Genomic DNA, 17229 nt, shown 5'->3' on the forward strand with positions numbered 1-17229 from the left:
ATAGTTACATTCTTACAGGTCCTTGAAACAAATCAGAATGCGAAAATAACTATCATAACAGATAGTACAAGTGCATGGAACAGGAGAGGAGAGGGAAAAAAGGACACAAAACTAGACGTAACATTACTATGCCTGACGACAATTGTTGCAGTCCATGAATGACAAGAGGTGGGGGAGTGGAGAGAAGGGATAAGGAGAGGAGCATAACAAGTGACGAACTTAAAAGGTCAACGACTATTCAAGGTAGTGCTGGGGAGGGAATGGGGGAGACAGAAGAGCTGTTCTCAGAGGTCGAGGGACAAATGATGAGAGTAAGTGCTAAGATATAAATGAAGTGGAGTGGGGCAGGGGAGGGTAAGATGGCTGCAAAAGGCAGGCACTTTCTATTAATATGCCAGACGGCATTTGAGATAGTGCTGATCTTTCACAGGACAAGGGGATGGAAAGGAAGGAAGGGGGGGCAGGGGGCTGTGATTACTATGCCCAAAGGCAATTGAGGTAGTGCAAATCTTTCACAGGACAAGGGGGAGGGCAGGCGGCTGCAAAAGACAGGTGGCTACGATTACTATGCCTGACGGCAATTGAGGCAGTGCCAGAATTTGACAGAAAGGAGGGAAGGGAAGGGAAGGGAAGGGGAAGGGGAGGGGGAGCGGGAGCAGGAGGGGGGAGGGCACTAAAAGGTGAGCAGGGGGTGAGTGGGAGGACAAGACACTCACGCGGGCAAGGGAGTGTGGGGGGGCTTGCAGACACGGGGAAAGGGGGATTGGGGGGGCTTGCAGACACTCAGGGGAGAAGTGGGGGGGGGCTTGCAGACAGTCAAGGGGGGTGAGGGGGTGGCAGAAGGTCACACTTTCTCCCAAGTGGTTCTTCCAAAGCTCCAATCATCCACTTCATGGTTCTATTAAACCTCTACCAGCCCATTTGTCTGAGGGTGGTATGCAGTTGAGAACTTGTAGTTGACCCCACAGGTTTTCCACATGGCCTTCATGTAGTGGGACATAGAACTTGACCCCCCTGTCGGATACAACCTCCTTAGAAAATCCTACTCCGGTAAAAACACCAAGTAATGCCTTACCCAGTGCCTGGGCAGTAGCAGTTCTCATTGGAATGGCTTCAGGGTACCTGGTGGCATGACCCACCACAATCAATATAAATCGGTTGCCTAAAGATGTTGGAGGATATCGGGGGACCAACAATGTCAATCCCCACCCTCTCAAAAGGGACTCCCACAACTGGGAAAGGCACCAAGGATGCCACACTCTTTGCTCCACTCTTGCCAGATAACTGGCAAGTGTGACAACTCCTACAGTGTTGTTCAATCTTTGCACCCATACTGGGCCAGTAAAGGAACAATGAGATCCTCTCCTTGATCCTCTTAGAGCTTAGGTGAACAGCCATGGGGACTTTATGTGCCAACTGTAAGAAGGTGGGTCTCATTCCTGGGGTACCACCAGTCATAGACTCAATAGGCTACCTGTAGAGAGTCCATCCTCCCAGTATAGCCTATGCTTCCCCAGGGTCTTGCCTTCACTCTGGGAAGCTGCCTGCTGATGCAGACCTTTTAGAGAGGGATCCTCTTTGTCCCCTACTGAAGTCTGTCCTTGAGGGTTCACATTCTGCAAACAAAGTCTGCAGCTCAGGATGGTCACTTGGATCCAGATCTTATATACAGGGTTGAATCTCCTCCTCCTCCGACTCATCAGAGAAGGGTTCTTTAGGGGATTCCTTTGGCACCAACTCAGCCCCAGCTGGTGGTAGGGTCACAGGGGTGACTTCTAGGTTTTCAACAGGAACCTTTTTCCTTTTGGAAGTTTTGGGCTTGATGCCCTTCTTTCCTCTAGAGACTTGAGGTTTCCTCTTGGTCTCTGTTGGAAGATCCCTTAAGGCTTTCCTTAACTCCCTTCTCTTCTTAGAGGGGGGGCTTTGGTTGTGCTGGAGACTACACCCAAGGCCTTCAAATCATTGCCCAGCAGCTCTCTTCCTGTTACTTCTGATTGAATACTTACAGGAATTTAGTCCTCTCATTACACTTAATGATAGCTGCCAATACTGGGCACATTTGGACTGGGCCTCCTGCTAACTTGGTAAGCCTTTTGGGAGCCTTAGCACCTTCCTCATGTTGAAAGAAGCTTTCATCCACCAGAGTTATTCTGGCCCCATTGTTTCTAATGGCAAAGGTGTCCTAACCATTCACAAGCACACTGTGTTTATAATACTCTTTAGTATCAGGAATGGAATTATAGACCTCAATGTTCTGTTGTTCCCATAGATACTAAAGAAACCCTAGCCTGAACACCAATGGGTTCTTCAGCTTGAGGGTGAAAGCTAGTCCCTGTCATTGGAATATACACCATGTGTGAATGCTAAACTGACAGAGGGGATCCCTGAAGGTTTACCCTTGGATCTGGGATCTCCTTCCACATGGTCACCAGACAGCAAACCACACATTTCCGGAACGTCTTTTGGAAAGGGGGTTTCTGGTTTGGGCTTGGAGGTTTCACTAGCCATATAAGGTTATTTATGGGGGGGGGATTTACCCTTGTTATGTTTGTGGCCCTCTTTTGGTGGGGGACTTTTAGAAGGATCCTTCTCAGCCCTTTTACTGCTTTTTTCCTTTTCTCTTTCTTGTGAGGAGTCCCAGCATCCTTGTGAGTATCCCTGATGGCCACCCACAAGTCAGCAGCCACTGCTAGCGTCATGGGGTCCAGTTCTTTAGAGTGAGTAAGGTGCTGTTTCAGATCTGGGGAACAGATCTGAAATACTTTCCAGCATGAAGAGATACCTCATGCCTTCCATAAGAGATCACCTTGTAGCCCCAAATCCACCCGCTTTCGTTTTTTCAGGCTTTCACACGCCCAAGTGGTCCACATGTTACATCCCTTCTTGTGGTCCCTAAACCTTTTTAGGTGTTGGGAAGGGGTCTTTCCAAACCTAGCTATGAGAGCAGCTTTTACCAACTGGTAATCTTGTCTATCAACATCATTCAACTCCAGCCTAGAGATTACCCATGGAACAAACTCACTTTCACAAATACCTTGTACTTTACATATAAATTCAAATGTACTCAGCCAATCAAGAATATCAGTTTTCAAATCCTACAAACTCGCCAGATCTTTGGGGAGACTAGGCTCCTTGCTTCTGGAGTGGATCTCTTTTTCCCTGAGTTGCAGTGCCTTACTCATTTTTTTTTCTCTCATTTCAGACTGAATTGCCAGTTTCCTGAATTCAATCTGGTTTTTAATTTTTCCTAGTTCTAGAACCAGTTCAGCTGACATGTTAGATACAGGTAGGGGCGAGGTCAGAGGATTGGCAGATGGATTCATAATTATTTTCACCCAATCTTTCCTGGACAACAGAACCATGCGGGTCTTCTCCCCCCTAGCAGCGGCTGACCCCATCCCCATCACCTGCGGTGTCCCACAAGGATCCTGTGTCTCACCTACCCTTTACAATATTTTCACCAAGCCCTTATTCGACAAGCTGGACAATCTGGGTGTCACCTATACTAACTACGCAGATGACACCCAGATACTCCTCACCTTATCAGGCAACTACAACAAGGACGCCAAATGGATCAATGAAGTCTTTTCCATCATTCAGGCATGGATGGCCACACATGGCCTATGCCTGAATGATGACAAGACTGAATTGCTTCTTGTCGGCTCACCGAACACTATCAGTAAACTCTGTCCCGGCTACACTAGCTTCACTATTGACGGTAACACCATACCCATTGCCAAGAGCGTAAAAACCCTCGGTTTCTACCTAGACACGAACATCAACCTAGCTAAACAAATCAACATGACCGCCTCAGCCACTGCCTACACCGGTAAACTTATCAGGGCCTGCAGACCACTGATCTCCCCTAGCAACTGTCTCATCCTAGCCAGAGCACTCATTCAATCTAAACTGGATTACTGTAATAGCCTCTATGTAGGTGCCAACAAAACAGTAATCAATAAATTGCAAGTTTTACAAAATAACGCACTCCGTGCCGCCCTCAATATTCCTAGAAGGGAACACATCTCCGCCACCAGAACTGCCTGCAAATGGTTGTCCATCCAACAGAAAATTGATTTGAAAACCATATGCCTTACTTACAAAGCCCTCAATCATCTTGCCCCACTCTACCTCTCGAACAAATTTACACTAAGACAGAACACTAGAACCACCAGATCGTCCAACTCATTACAACTAACAGTTCCCAAATACTCCCTCAAAAGAGCTGGAGGATCTAGCTTCCCAACCTTGGCATCACAACTCTGGAATTCCATCCCACTGGATATTAAATCCACACCTACTTTCCAACCCTTCAGAACCAAGGTCATTTCCTGGTTAACCAACAAATAACTGTCCTACCACATATGTATGCACTCCGAATGTCCAATTTTATGTATATTGTTTGAATACTATTATCTATGCCCTATCAATACTGTACTATTGTCTTTTACCTGTAACCTGATGTTCAAAGCGCATATATACCCCCGGGTCAAGAGCGCTATATAAATAAATAAACAAACAAACAAACAAAATAAATCTTCTACCTCATCTGGAAGTTGATTGCTAAGAATTAAACTTTGATCATGATTGTCCTCTAGATCTATTCTGGAAGCAGGGGTTACAGGCCTACTTAGTTTGGTAATCCAGCAAGCTTTGGATTAACTGTTTTTTTTCCTTTTTGTACTACGACATGTATCATTACACATTTCTTTCAGTTTTGTGACAGTAAGAGACATAAGATCTTCTCCTTTATAGTTTTCCATATTGTATTTCAACAAAAGGAAGGAACATACAACAAACTAAATCAAACAATATATACCCTCAGATAGCAATTTCTTGTAGCAGGGTGGTTACTCTGTTTAACACATCCCTCCTCCCGCTTTTTGTACCCATGTAGCTATTTACCTTTTCAGAGCAAGAGGAGTAGACCCTATAGAAGGAAGAGGCTCCATCTCGACAGGCATCTACTTAGAGCCGTCTGAGATAGGTAAGAACCTTTGGTTCATTTTAACTAGAGGAGCATGTACTTGCATATTGTGAGACTAGGGAACTCATCCATAATTCCTTTCATTCTAGGCACTAAAAGGCTGGTAGGAAGTCGAAAAAGGGAGACAGTGGGTGTATCTGCAATTGAGACCTGGTCGGGTCCAGGAAAAGAACAGCTTGGACATCCTAGGGTGAGCTGGATTTCGTTGTTGTCAGGTTCCAATGGTGGTGGACATTCCAAAACCTTATGTGTTCAAGGGAAGGATATTAACCAGATTACTACCTTTGGTAGATCACTCGAGGTACTCTTTTTCGAATTCTACATGCTGCTGTTAGTAATGAAGAGCCAGAATTGGTATGGCTGGTGTGGTCGAAGACATATATTTCTTCTGACCCTGGATCGGGTATATGATATAGTGTATACTTGATACCCTATTGGTGATTAGTGTTTGGCTATGGTGATTGATTACACTGATTATGCCCGTATTAGTGATACGCTTTTTTCTTTTGTTTACCCTTGGATATAGCAACCTGGTGTATGTATAGGAAGAATCTACCTGAAGCACAGGATTACTTCTGCCCCTGATGAATGTCTGGTTATTTGAAACACAAAGGACAGAAACTTATATAAGTTGGGCTGGTTCACACAATGGGAAATGAGAAGAATTGAGTTGCCATTCTTGTGTGGTGCTAATGAAATTTTTGGCATATAATTTTTGATACTGTGAGGAGGAATGATTTTAACATGTATATGATTGTTATGTGTATATTTTTTTTAAACAAATGAGTGTATTTGTGCTGAAAAGAGATTAATATATTAAAAATGATATTTTTTTGGTAACATTGCCTTTGATGATCATTTAGAACACAGAATGCAGCCCATATTTAAGTGGCTGCTACAAGAAATTGCTATCTGAGGGTATATATTGTTTGATTTAGTTTGTTGTATGTTCCTTCCTTTTGTTGAAATACAGATTACTTATCCTCACTTAGTAGGAGGGAATATCACCATAGTGTGGGGTTACCCCTGTAGAAGATTATCTCTCTAGTTTTCCATATTGAACATCGTTTTAGTACTTTACAGTATAGTGACCTGGAGGATGGATTATTTGTGTGCAATACAACCTGAAATCAGTGTAATCACACCTACACAATCCCACCAGTTGTAACACCAGTGTTAGGGGAGTTTTCCTAAAGTCCTATTGGCAGTAAGAGCTATCCCAGTGGTTTGCAGATCCCCAACTCTTAGTATCAGTCTGTACTAGTGCAAGACCTTGGTAGAGTGGCAGAGTAGTCAGACTTATCTTAAGTGGAAGATGGGAGCTGTAGATAAGTACACTGAATCTTAGACAGGCACAGCAAAGAAGCACTTACACTTAGTTATATAAAACATATATATTTATTATATTTACACCAGACTCACTTTAAATACTTCAGACGTTTATACTAAAACACTAAGAATACTTGATAATATACTTCAAAAGGCATTTTCACGTTTCTGTTTGTTCACGGTTACATTTGTAGCAACGTTAGAAAGGTAAAAGACAATGTTATTGTATTATCGGATATTGTGCGCTCGTGGTTTTCAGCGTTTATACAGTAATGCATTTACTGTGCTAACACATATAGTAAAGTCACTTAAACGGAGAAAAATGGTTGGTTAGTGTAACATAGGCTTAGTTCAAGATTCTTGAGCCGGTTTCTTCACCTACTAAGTCTTGGGTCCAAAAACACAACCCTAGCTAAAGGCAGTTCGGAGAGTGATTGAAGTCTTGACCAGCAGCGAATTATGAAGAGTTCCTGTGGATTTCGGGGACACAAGCAACGGCTTGGGTCTGAAGTAAGAGAGAGTTGCCCTGGACAACTCTACTCACACTCTCTGGAGCAATTTATTAGACTCATGTAAGCAATACCTTTTTCCCCACAGTACCTTAGGTTAGAAGAAAATGTTTGTGCTGGATGCTACGCCATGTTGCAGCTCTGGACCCGAGCTCCGGATTCCTTGGTCTGATGATTGAAGGCAGGACAATGGCCGGGATCTCTCAGCACCAGTCTCGAGGAAGGACCTGTAGTACGGCTTTAAACAACTTCTTGGTTCACTCTGCGGTTTTTGGTGCCTTTTCTGCAGCACCAACAAAGGACACGGTTTGCCCGTTCAATCTTCTGTGCTTCCTGCAGTCCCACACTCTGGGTAGGGGGGTCTGGGCGAGTTGGATCGGATCTCTGGTCTGGAGTCTCCTTGCGGGTTCAGGAAAGATTTGGATGGATTCAGCCTTTCCACGATGATGCACTCGAAATGGGCAGCAGCTCAGGAAACTCCTAGGACCTCGGGAGATGGCTTGTTTCAAAGTTCGTTTTGGGACTGGTTGTTCCCATGAGCCAAACAGGAGTCCTCTTCGGAACTACTGTTGCACCGAAAACGGGGTCAGGACAGCAGTGGTCGCTTCACGGTGTTGCAAAGGGTCTACAGTTGTCTGTGGTCGTCTTCTTCAGTTACTTCAGCTTCCAGTGGTTGACGTATCACTCCCGAAGCCTCACCTTTCATACAGTTCCAGCACACACTGCTCTGCAATCAGCCAGAACGCGGGAGCTGGACCTATTCAGGCACTCTGGCAGACAAAGGACAGAGAGGTGGAAAACTCCTTCCCCACTTCCTGCCTGCCCAAACACTGTGGAGTTTAGGCAGGGATACCCAAGAGTTCCCGCCAAAGGCAAAACACGCACACTGACCTCCCCACTCCCAGAATGGTAGCCGAAGGGCTAACAAAGAACAACCATGCTAGGAGTGGCGAAAAAAGAGGGGAGGCCCCAAGTTGGTACTTGGGTGCCCCTGTTGTGCACTACCGAGGCTATGGGCCTAGCCTGTGGTATAAAATATACACAATAGTTGGTAGAACACGTCCACTGCCACCAGCCATAACTATGTGATTGTCTGTGTGACTAAAAAGTATTGGGCGCAGAGAGAGAAGGGTCTCCCTTGGCACTCCACTGAAGGTGGTGTGTGCCAATCTCTTCGGCTATAGAGTTTTGGGAGAGATTCTTAAGAACTGTAGTTGCTTGAGAATATAGAAAAATAATCTCAAAGGAGGACCCGAAGGGTCCCTAGCAACACTGCCCATAAGGAGCTGTGTGCTGCAGAAGTAAAAAGACAGATGCCTTTAAGAGCTATGAAGCAGACCAACTCCATAGTACAGATAGGATACAAAGAATAGAGTTCCAAAAGACAGAGCCCACAAGAATGAATGAATGGGTGGAGAAAGGCTTCACTCATTCAGGATTGAAAGAAAAATGTCCAGAAGTCAAGCAAAATTTCCTGGGGGCCTCACTAGGAGAGGGGATGAAGTATAAAAATGATAAATCTCCCTAATACCTCTTCAATGCATTCCAAGCAGAGTTTGGGGGGTGGGGGGTCTTCTCTACAAGTCAGCGGTCGGGTTCTGCTTCAGAATCTGTGCTCTTAGCCTCCATGCCTGGCTGTTGAGAGGCTGAGATATCTGGAGTGGGATGGGTCAGAAGAGATTGCATAGGTACGGTTCTCTGCCCCAAGATTGGCCACAAAGGTGATATATATTTGTGGGCACAAAAGGTTCTGTGCTTCAGGTGGTGGGGGGGAAGCTGTCCCCCATTTCTTGTTTTCATCTGCCCCTGGCAAAGGCAGGACTTCAGATTGGGACAGTTAAGGGCTTCCTGGTGATTTGTGTGTAAAAGGATATCTGAGCCAAGGATATCTGAGCAGATGGGTGTGTGGGTAGAGTATCCTCATTGTCATGGGTGCTTGTACCCCCACCCCCCTGTCTTCCCCAATCACCCCAAGACAATTTGTAAACCCATCCTGGAGTTTAAATGTGTTGCTTACTTTCCCTAGGGGCTACATTCTTGTCCTTTTTAAAACTTAAAACTGTCTTTCTCCTGACCATTACATCAGCCAGACAAGTGAGTTGCAAGCTCTTGCAGTGAAACTGTATTGTTAGTCTTTCTCAAAAGAAATGTACCTTGTGAGTACATCATCCTTTCTGCGTAAGGTGATAGCCGAGTTCCACCGGACCCAGAAAATAAACTTGCCAGTGTTCTTTCGTCCTCGTCCATCCCAAGAAGAGGAGCGATGCCATCGCCTTGACCGAAGGGGCCTTGACTTTCTATGTAAATGGAACCAGGGATTTCAGGAAGGATGAGAAACCATTGTGGCTTTCGGAGGGACCGAGCAGGGCTCTGCTGCCTCTAAACAAACACTATCGAGATGGCTAATACTCTGCATCTTAGAGTGATATACGTTTTCAGGCAGTAACTTTCCTCTAGTTCTTAGAACTAGCTCCTGGGGGGTTCCAGCTACTTTAGCCCTGAAAAGAAGAGTTCCAGCACTGGGAATTTGGCTACCTTACCTGTACAAAACTCAGTTGAATGGGGACAATGGCCTCTTGGGATGCTCCTTTTGGATGGGGCAGTTCTACAAAGTTTTTATTTGATTAAATTGTGTTCTCTCTTGTCCCACAAACTGTGCTCTAAGACTGCTGTGGAAGTGTATTCAAGATTAGGAATCTGTGGAAGGACATGCTACATTAGAAGAACAACTTACTTGGGTTAATGTTCTTTCTGATTGAGGAATCCTCATGTTTTTCCTCAGCCTACCCTACGTCCAGAGTTTTTCAGTGCTGCCATAGAAAGCGCTTGGACATTGCTTCACTGATTTTTGTTCCGGCAGCTTCTGTGCATAGTGGCCAGGAGGGAGGTTGTGGGGCTTTGTGTGCCCTTTATGTATGCTGGTTGCTGTCTGTTCTAGAGCGAAGCAGTGGACCGTTTAAGCAAGTCGGTGTAGGCACACCATACTTACTGCTTGTGAAATATTTCTGCTGCCATCTATGCTTTCCAGGGATATATCGAAGATGTGGAATCTGTCGGTGGAGCAAGCCATCAGAAAGAACTTTATCTCAGTTAAGTAATCTTTTTTTTTACCAGTTTATTTTATATTTTTATTAACTAGTTTAATGTGATTAGCAAATGTTGGATTTGGGATGTCAAATATGACAGTTGGTTATCTCCACAAGCATAGTTAATTACCTTGGTTGTTCTGGTGTGAGCTTTAGGTTCTCTCCTCTTGTAACGTCTTTGACGCACAATGTTGTGTTAAGAAATCGTTTTTTGGCTTAATGTTACTGTTTTTTTGATACAATGTTGCCAAGCGCAGCAGTTTTAATGTCAGTATCGCAATCACATCTGTAATAACATAATTAACAATTTTTCACAAATTCTGAAGTTGTTTATAGTAGTACAGCAAAGCATTAATTCCAAAGAATGTTCAACCAATTAAGCACGCAATGTTAACGAATTCAATAATTAATCAACGTTTAAAAAAATGTATTGTCTGTTCTTTTTAACATCTTTTCAGTAGTTGTGCTGTCTGTTCAAGGACCTGAAATAGAGAATAAAGTTTGTGCATACAATGCAATGGGATTTTTGTTTTGTTTTGTTCATATTGAATACCTATTACTGCTGTAAACAACAGAATGCAGACAGGTGAGAGCCATATCAGTGGTAGTCTGTTTTAGAACAAAGGTGAAAAAGAAATGTTGTGACCTGTAATTATTGCTGGTTACATTTCTTCACAGGCTAATTGGGATACATCTGGAAGTGAGCTGAGTGAAGGAGAGTTAGAAAAACGAAGGAGGACCCTGTTAGAACAACTCGACGATGATCAATGAGAAGTTTATAACCAAATGTTTACTATGAAATGTAATAAAGAACATGATTTTGAATACTTATTGTTTGAAATAAGTTTAATTGAAATAACACTGGGTTTTAACATAGCTGCTGTTGTAAACCAAGTGGCTATTATTGGGGCATTATTTGAACATCTGTTTTGAGATGTGAATAAAAATCCAATTGTGCATTTTATTTAAGTCGCCTTATCAATCTTTTGCAGAATGTGCCATCATATTTTAAGGGACCATTACATTATGCTTGTCTAGAAAATCAATGTTGACTTCATTTTATTTTTTTTTACAGTTGAGCATTACTTTTTTCAATTTAAAATGTAGTCCTATTTAGATGTCCTTTTTCAGTTTACTTTTGTGAACAGTTCTTTGCTCACTGAAGTCAAATTGCTATGGTACACATTCTTCTACATTGCTGATTGGAATATTTTTGTATATTTTTTATCAAGTATTAAAACCTTGTCTTCTAGCTTGTACTAGTATTTATTTAAACTATTAAGCATATATTTAATCCAACCCCAAGAATTAAATATGAAATCAAGGATGTTGTGCATGTCCTTCCATTCTATGATTGAGCCTTATAGTGTTAATGTTTTCATTGCCATGGCAAAATAGAGTAGACTGGTTTATTTGTAAGATGGATAACCTGGAAATTATGATAAGTGAGTAGATTCAAGTAGTGTAATGTATTCAATATCATTCCTTTGCTAACTCAGTGTGTGAACAATTTATTTTTTCTACTCCCTTATGTTAACGCAATGGCACTCGATTCAGGTTTTGAATGAGCAAGAAAGCGTATATTTAGCTTAAACATACATATTAATGCTTCTAATGTAAATTGTGCATCAGTGTTTTAGCTAGTTGTACTCCTACTTACCGCTCCTTTTTCCGCCATACTGTTTTGGGGATGTCCATACAGTATGAAGGAGAAGAGGACTATGCACTAAGTGTATAGTAGTCACTAGGGTGAGTAACCTTTCCTGTAAGTTAGAGATTTATATTGTACTGAATCGCAACCATTGTGGTTTCAAAGCACAGAAGCTTGTCTCGAAGTTGGAGTATCTTGCCCTTGCCCGGGGGAATTCAGATGATGGTCTGCAAAGGAAAGGGAAAGGGTGTCCAGAACGTAATTATGTCACTGTGTATTTATGAATGAAACAAGTAGGGTTGCACTAAAAATTATTTTGATTGTAATTTAAAAAAGCTTCAAAATGTAAATCGGCCTCAGCTAAAGTTGACGTATTATCCCACATGAAATACAATATGTGCATGACCACACAGTTCCTCATTTTGGAGCCATGCAAGATGTTCTTCATTGGTTCTATTTTTGATGTAAAGCCCATTGACAATCAAACTATCAAAGAAAATAGATTGAACTTTTAACATGGATTACAAACCTTTTGAATAGGGGTAGCTTTCAAATTAAGACATCGGAATACATATTTGGGTATTTTACACTGCAGAATCTTACTCCCTAACATACGTTGTAAGGAATTCCTTTACAACAAAAGGTGAAGTCCTTTGAGCACGTTGGTGGAGACAATTCTCATTAAATCATTTCTCATTGTGCAACCGAAATGGGTGTTGACTTGTTTACTAAATGCTAACAGATTGGTATCTAGCATGAAATAGAAAATGGACGGAAGGCACAATTGCATCATAACAAAAGGTAATTCTAGGCCCGTCAGAGGCCTAGTCATTCCAGCCAACTTGTTCAGTGACTATCTCATTTGATCCTCCAGTTTTTTGTGTTTAGGGAGCCCTGACCTAGTCTCTCGGGAGGTGCTAACATTCCTCTTTTGTTTGCCTATCCTGATGTAGCAAGTGTTGGAGCAACGATCTAGAAGAATCCTTTCCGCTGTACATATCTATAAAAATAATACATTTTAAATCCGTATACCAATATCATTATCCTTCAGTTTTGTTATTGGATCATAAGCGAAGTATTCACTTATATTAAAGTATACACCTGGGCCTGCTTTTGTCGCCCAGATGTATGCTCATACTCAAATTACTGATAGTGCAGTTTATGGATGGAGTGGGAGTTGTTTCTGCTTTGGTAATCACCCCAGACATCAGTGCCACCCTCTGGTCTCACAACACATGTAGGTTCACATTTCGACTTTGGCATATACCTGGGCTTCCGTGTCATTGTCATAGTAATCATTGAAACCAGGTGTGGGTTGACTGTCAATGACCAGGCGGTCTAAGTGCAGGGCCTCTGGTAAGGAACCTTGTGCATTAAACCTTCGGAATCTGCACTCTTCGCTTGCTCCGTACCTCGTCCCATTACTTTGTTCATCTGCTTAAATCTTATTTCGAATGAATTGTGTCCTCCCACATATTCCTCATCTTTGACATTCAAGTCTGCTTCAAGCTTGCTTTGGAATTTCTTTTTCATAGGGGTGAGCGTCGTGCAACGTTGAATCTTGTTCATCGATGGCCTCCGTAGCGTCCCTCGTGAGGTTGACACTTGTATATGAAGAATACGTGCTGACAGTTACCTCCATTATGTTTTTTCTGCATTGCTGCATGCTTCGGAGCAACTTCCCTCAGTGAAATTTCAATTGGGTTTGTTCTTCAATCAAGTGAATTCAATATTCTTCGAATAAGTCATTGAAACCCGAAGACCGGTTTCAAACGGTGTGTAGACTGTGGGGCAGAAATGTCCATCACAGACCCTCACTGTCTCTCTGGTGTTTGGGGACAGGCCTCAAGGTGCATGACTGTGGCTCATGTCAATCTATGACAGTGAAGGCCTTGTGGGAAAGGAAGGAGAAACTAGATGCATGTAAGCCCTCTCCCAAATCCACAGCTGTTACCCCATCCAAAAGAAAGTCATCCTCCAAATCGAGGGATGTTTCCCCGAGAGAATAAATCTGAATCATCATCGACCATCAAGGTCCACTTAAAAATGCGTGATGTTTTTCAGAGTCTATTTCCTCTGAGTTCCCCTTTCAAGCAGTCAGAGAAATGAAGCCACCAGATAAGACCAGTAGGGAGTCTTGCGTGTCTCTCTTCGCAAAGCCTGGGAAGAGAGGCTCCTTGACGCAAGTCAAAGGAGTCTGACACATAAGGGAAAACCCTGTGCCTACCCCCTCAAAGACTTCATCTCCAGTATCAGAGCCTTCTTCAAAGGTATCGAAGCCGTCGAGTTTATCTTCTGAGCCTTCGAGATATTTCATCCATTTAAAGTCATCAAAGCATGTTAAACCGTCAGCTCATTCACCAACTGCTTCGAGACAGTTGTCTAAGCCCTCAACGCCTTCAACACCATCGGAGCATTCAGTGCCAAAGATTGCAAAACCATTTGCTTTACCGACCAAGTCGTTAAAACACATGCCTCGATCGGATTTCTTCAGGCAGATGAGATACATGTTCAAGGAAGATGAGGATCAGACCCCATTTGGTTAAGAGTATGGAACACCAAATGTTCCAGAAGAACTAATTTCTCAAGAGTCTAAGGTGCAAAATTGGTTAGAAACTAGAAGTTGGGAAACATCACCAGAGACTGATTTTGGTAACCCAGAGGTGACTGGTTATGCTGATCCTTCATACAGATATGTGATTTGTAAAGGGGCTGAATATCTGGGGTGGTCTAAACCTGCAGCTACAATAGACTGATGATCTCACTGATATCCTAGACATGCTCCAGTTAAGGAGGCTGTGCTACCATTTCATGCTGCCTTAAGAGTAAGGGTTATGGAAAATAGGCTAAAGCCAGATTCCTTTCCACCTGTTAACATTTTAACTAAGAAATACAGAACAGCTTCTGTGGACCCTTCTTTTCTGAACAGGTTACCCACACCAGAGAGCTTGGTTGTTCAGGTTTCAACAGTTTCTTCTGAGGCCGCAGCTTATCCTTCTACTCCTACAGATAGAGGATGGAAAAGTTGACTCTTTGGGAATGAGTGTATAGTGCAAGGGAGCATGGCATTAAAATTGACACATGTGACTAGCCCCTTAGCTAAATACACACACCCTTTGGGGTGGAGCTGCCCTTGCAGCAGAGCACATTCCTGGAGGGAGAGGAAAGGGGAGGCTTTTTAAGCCCAGTGCAAGATGGAAAAGATGCTATGAAGCAGTCTTTACAGTCACGCCTGGATACAGTGGATTCAGTAAGCGGGTCCATGGCTTCCAGTACTGTGCTTAGGCACATGTCGTGGCTCAGGAAGTTGTGGTTTGCTGCAGACATCCAGACACGTTTACTTGACGTGCCTTTTGACCGAACATTTCTTTTCAGAGAAAAGGCTGATAATAGCCTGGAGAAACCGCAGGCTTCTAGAGCTGCTGCAAAATTAGGGTAGGCAAACTGGCAAACTCAACCTTCAGGTCCAGGATGGAGAGGGCGTCCTTTTCATTACTCCTACATCCCATCCACTTTCCTCCATACTTTTGGGACATTCCGTCCTGTGGGACGGGACCGGAGCACTTTTTGTAAAGAAAAAGCATCAAATTGAAAAATGTGTCCTTCTCTTTTTACGCAGGGTACCGCACGCGGCCGTAACCCCGCCCTCCTTAGCTCCGCCCCGCGCCCTTCAGTCTTTTTCTCCACACGGTCAGAGCTGGACGCACTAGCATCACTGGGAAGACCTTTTTCTTCCCGTTGTCCTTCTCTCCTGCTCCGATTCTGCGGTCGCGTAGTCCTCGGTCTATGCCAGTGCGTGTGGGATTTGCCACTTGTTCCTCTTGCTCGCTTCGCTAGGGCAGAACCCCATTCTCTCTGGAGTGTCTGGGACCGGATCACCGTTGGGACTCGTGTTTCTTCTGTGACTCCCTTTCGGTCCTGGCACTTCAACGTCGTCTTCGTCAGTGGGAGGAGATCTTCCAAAAGGTTCCTCCATCGCTTTTCCAACTCTTCGACGGAGAGAAGAGACACCCGTAAGTTCCTTACTTTTCAGGGCACCGCGGCTGGGGGACTCCTTCCTGGGGTCCTCCAGGTCCGGGTGGGGCTTTAAAAGCTCTGCTACCAGGGTTCTCCTTGAGGTGCCTCACAGGCCTAATAGGCATACCAGGGTTTTCTCTGAGGGTTTCCGCGAGGGGCCTGCTTTACCGGGGTCACGATCTGAGGTTCACCAATCGGGTGCTAATAGCCAGCATAGTCGTGCTGAGGCATTTGGTACCGGAGTTCGCTCCGAGGTCTCCTTGTCAGGAGCTTCCCATACAGATACCGGGGTGCGCCCTGAGGCCTCTGTTGAAGCTTTCCGTAGCGAACCACGGTTCGAGGCCCCTCTCGGGGGAGCTATTGCGACCGGACTCTGTGCCGAGGTTTCTCTTAACGAGGCTGTGGTGTGTAACCACAGAACTGAGTGGCCTTTTAAGGTCTTGTCTGTGAGGTGGATTCCTCAACATTCTCGCGCTCGCTGAGTCACCGGTTCTGTTGAAGGGGCACAGGGAGAGGTCGTCTACCATAACTCCTTTTACCGGCATTGCAGAGGTTCCTCCTTTGGAGGCTAATTCAAGGGACAGGATGTTGGTAAACATCCAAGGCCCCATAGTACCGGCTCTGCCGAGGATCCTTGTGTCAAGGCTAAAATCTGTCAAGTCCCCCTGACCAATCTGTGGAGTCAACTACCTCATCTACACATGTGACGCAGTTCTCCTCAAATGTTCACAAAATGGTGGACCTTCTGGCTTGGCCTACGGTGGCCATTTTGGATTCTTCCCTCACACCCACGCTATAGACAGCGGGTGCTGGAAACCTTCTTTTCGGTGAACAACCTTTTCCACGCGACAGTGTGAATCCGTTCCGCCCTTCCTATGACTGGCGTGCTCGGATGCCACTACCACATTCGGTCTCGCTTCCTCCATCTGCTCCATTGGTCTATGTAAACCCGCTTAGTGGCGGGCCCTCTTGACAGCCCTCCTCACTGCATTCGTGGGGTTATGCTCCTCATGATAGGCCTCTGCCCACTCCAGCTCCTAAGGTTTCGGCAGAGGATGCCTTTTTTGGGAATTGTTAGTCTAATGAACTCTGATCCCATGAGGGAGTACTTTAAGGGCCTCTTTAGGGAAATCTGCCCTCAGACTCGGTTGCTGCCCCGACAGTTCCTGTCATGGCACCTGTCACCCCAGCGGCAGCACCTTCTCTACTTCCCGGCCCTCCTGCGGCTCTTCCGCCTCTGCCTTCCTTGTCACTGGTGGACAAGACTCCAGCAGAGCGTGATGTCAATCTGACAACGTTGCAGTCGGGGGATCTGGATGCTCTAGATGACCCTTTGGCAGATCAGGACAGTGAGGACCAGCCCCTCTCTGTACGAGCATTTCATGACCGGCTACTGGACATGTCACTATTTGACATACCAGTGCCTGAGGCACCCGCTCCGCAGGAAGGAGTGTTTACGGGGGTGCTAACCTTGTCTCCACAGGAGTGCACCTGCCTGCAAGGCCCGCAAGGTCTGGGATAAACCCCCACATCGGGCTGCATGTAAATAAAAGGATTGATGCCCGTTACAGGCTTCACACCTCTGAGGAAGTAGCCTTGGCATCCTGCCCGCTCCCGTCCTCGACAGTGGTAGCGGCCACCACTCTGCAA

General features: G+C 44.7%; 1 protein-coding gene across 4 annotated transcripts in view; it reads left to right on the top strand.

The window, feature by feature from the left end:
• The window catches only part of PRPF40A (pre-mRNA processing factor 40 homolog A), a 1435679-nt gene extending 1424516 nt beyond the window's left edge, over nucleotides 1–11163 (top strand). For all 4 annotated transcript variants that reach the window (XM_069616434.1, XM_069616432.1, XM_069616433.1 and 1 more), the window contains one exon: nucleotides 10590–11163. In XM_069616434.1, coding sequence (XP_069472535.1) covers nucleotides 10590–10682 — 93 coding nt within the window. In that variant the 3' untranslated portion in view covers nucleotides 10683–11163. The remainder of the gene's footprint in view (nucleotides 1–10589) is intronic.
• The last annotated feature ends 6066 nt before the right edge of the window (nucleotides 11164–17229 follow it).

Source organism: Ambystoma mexicanum, chromosome 9 (assembly GCF_040938575.1).
Source record: "Ambystoma mexicanum isolate Mex_15411 chromosome 9, UKY_AmexF1_1, whole genome shotgun sequence".
Taxonomy (NCBI): Eukaryota; Metazoa; Chordata; class Amphibia; order Caudata; family Ambystomatidae; genus Ambystoma; species Ambystoma mexicanum.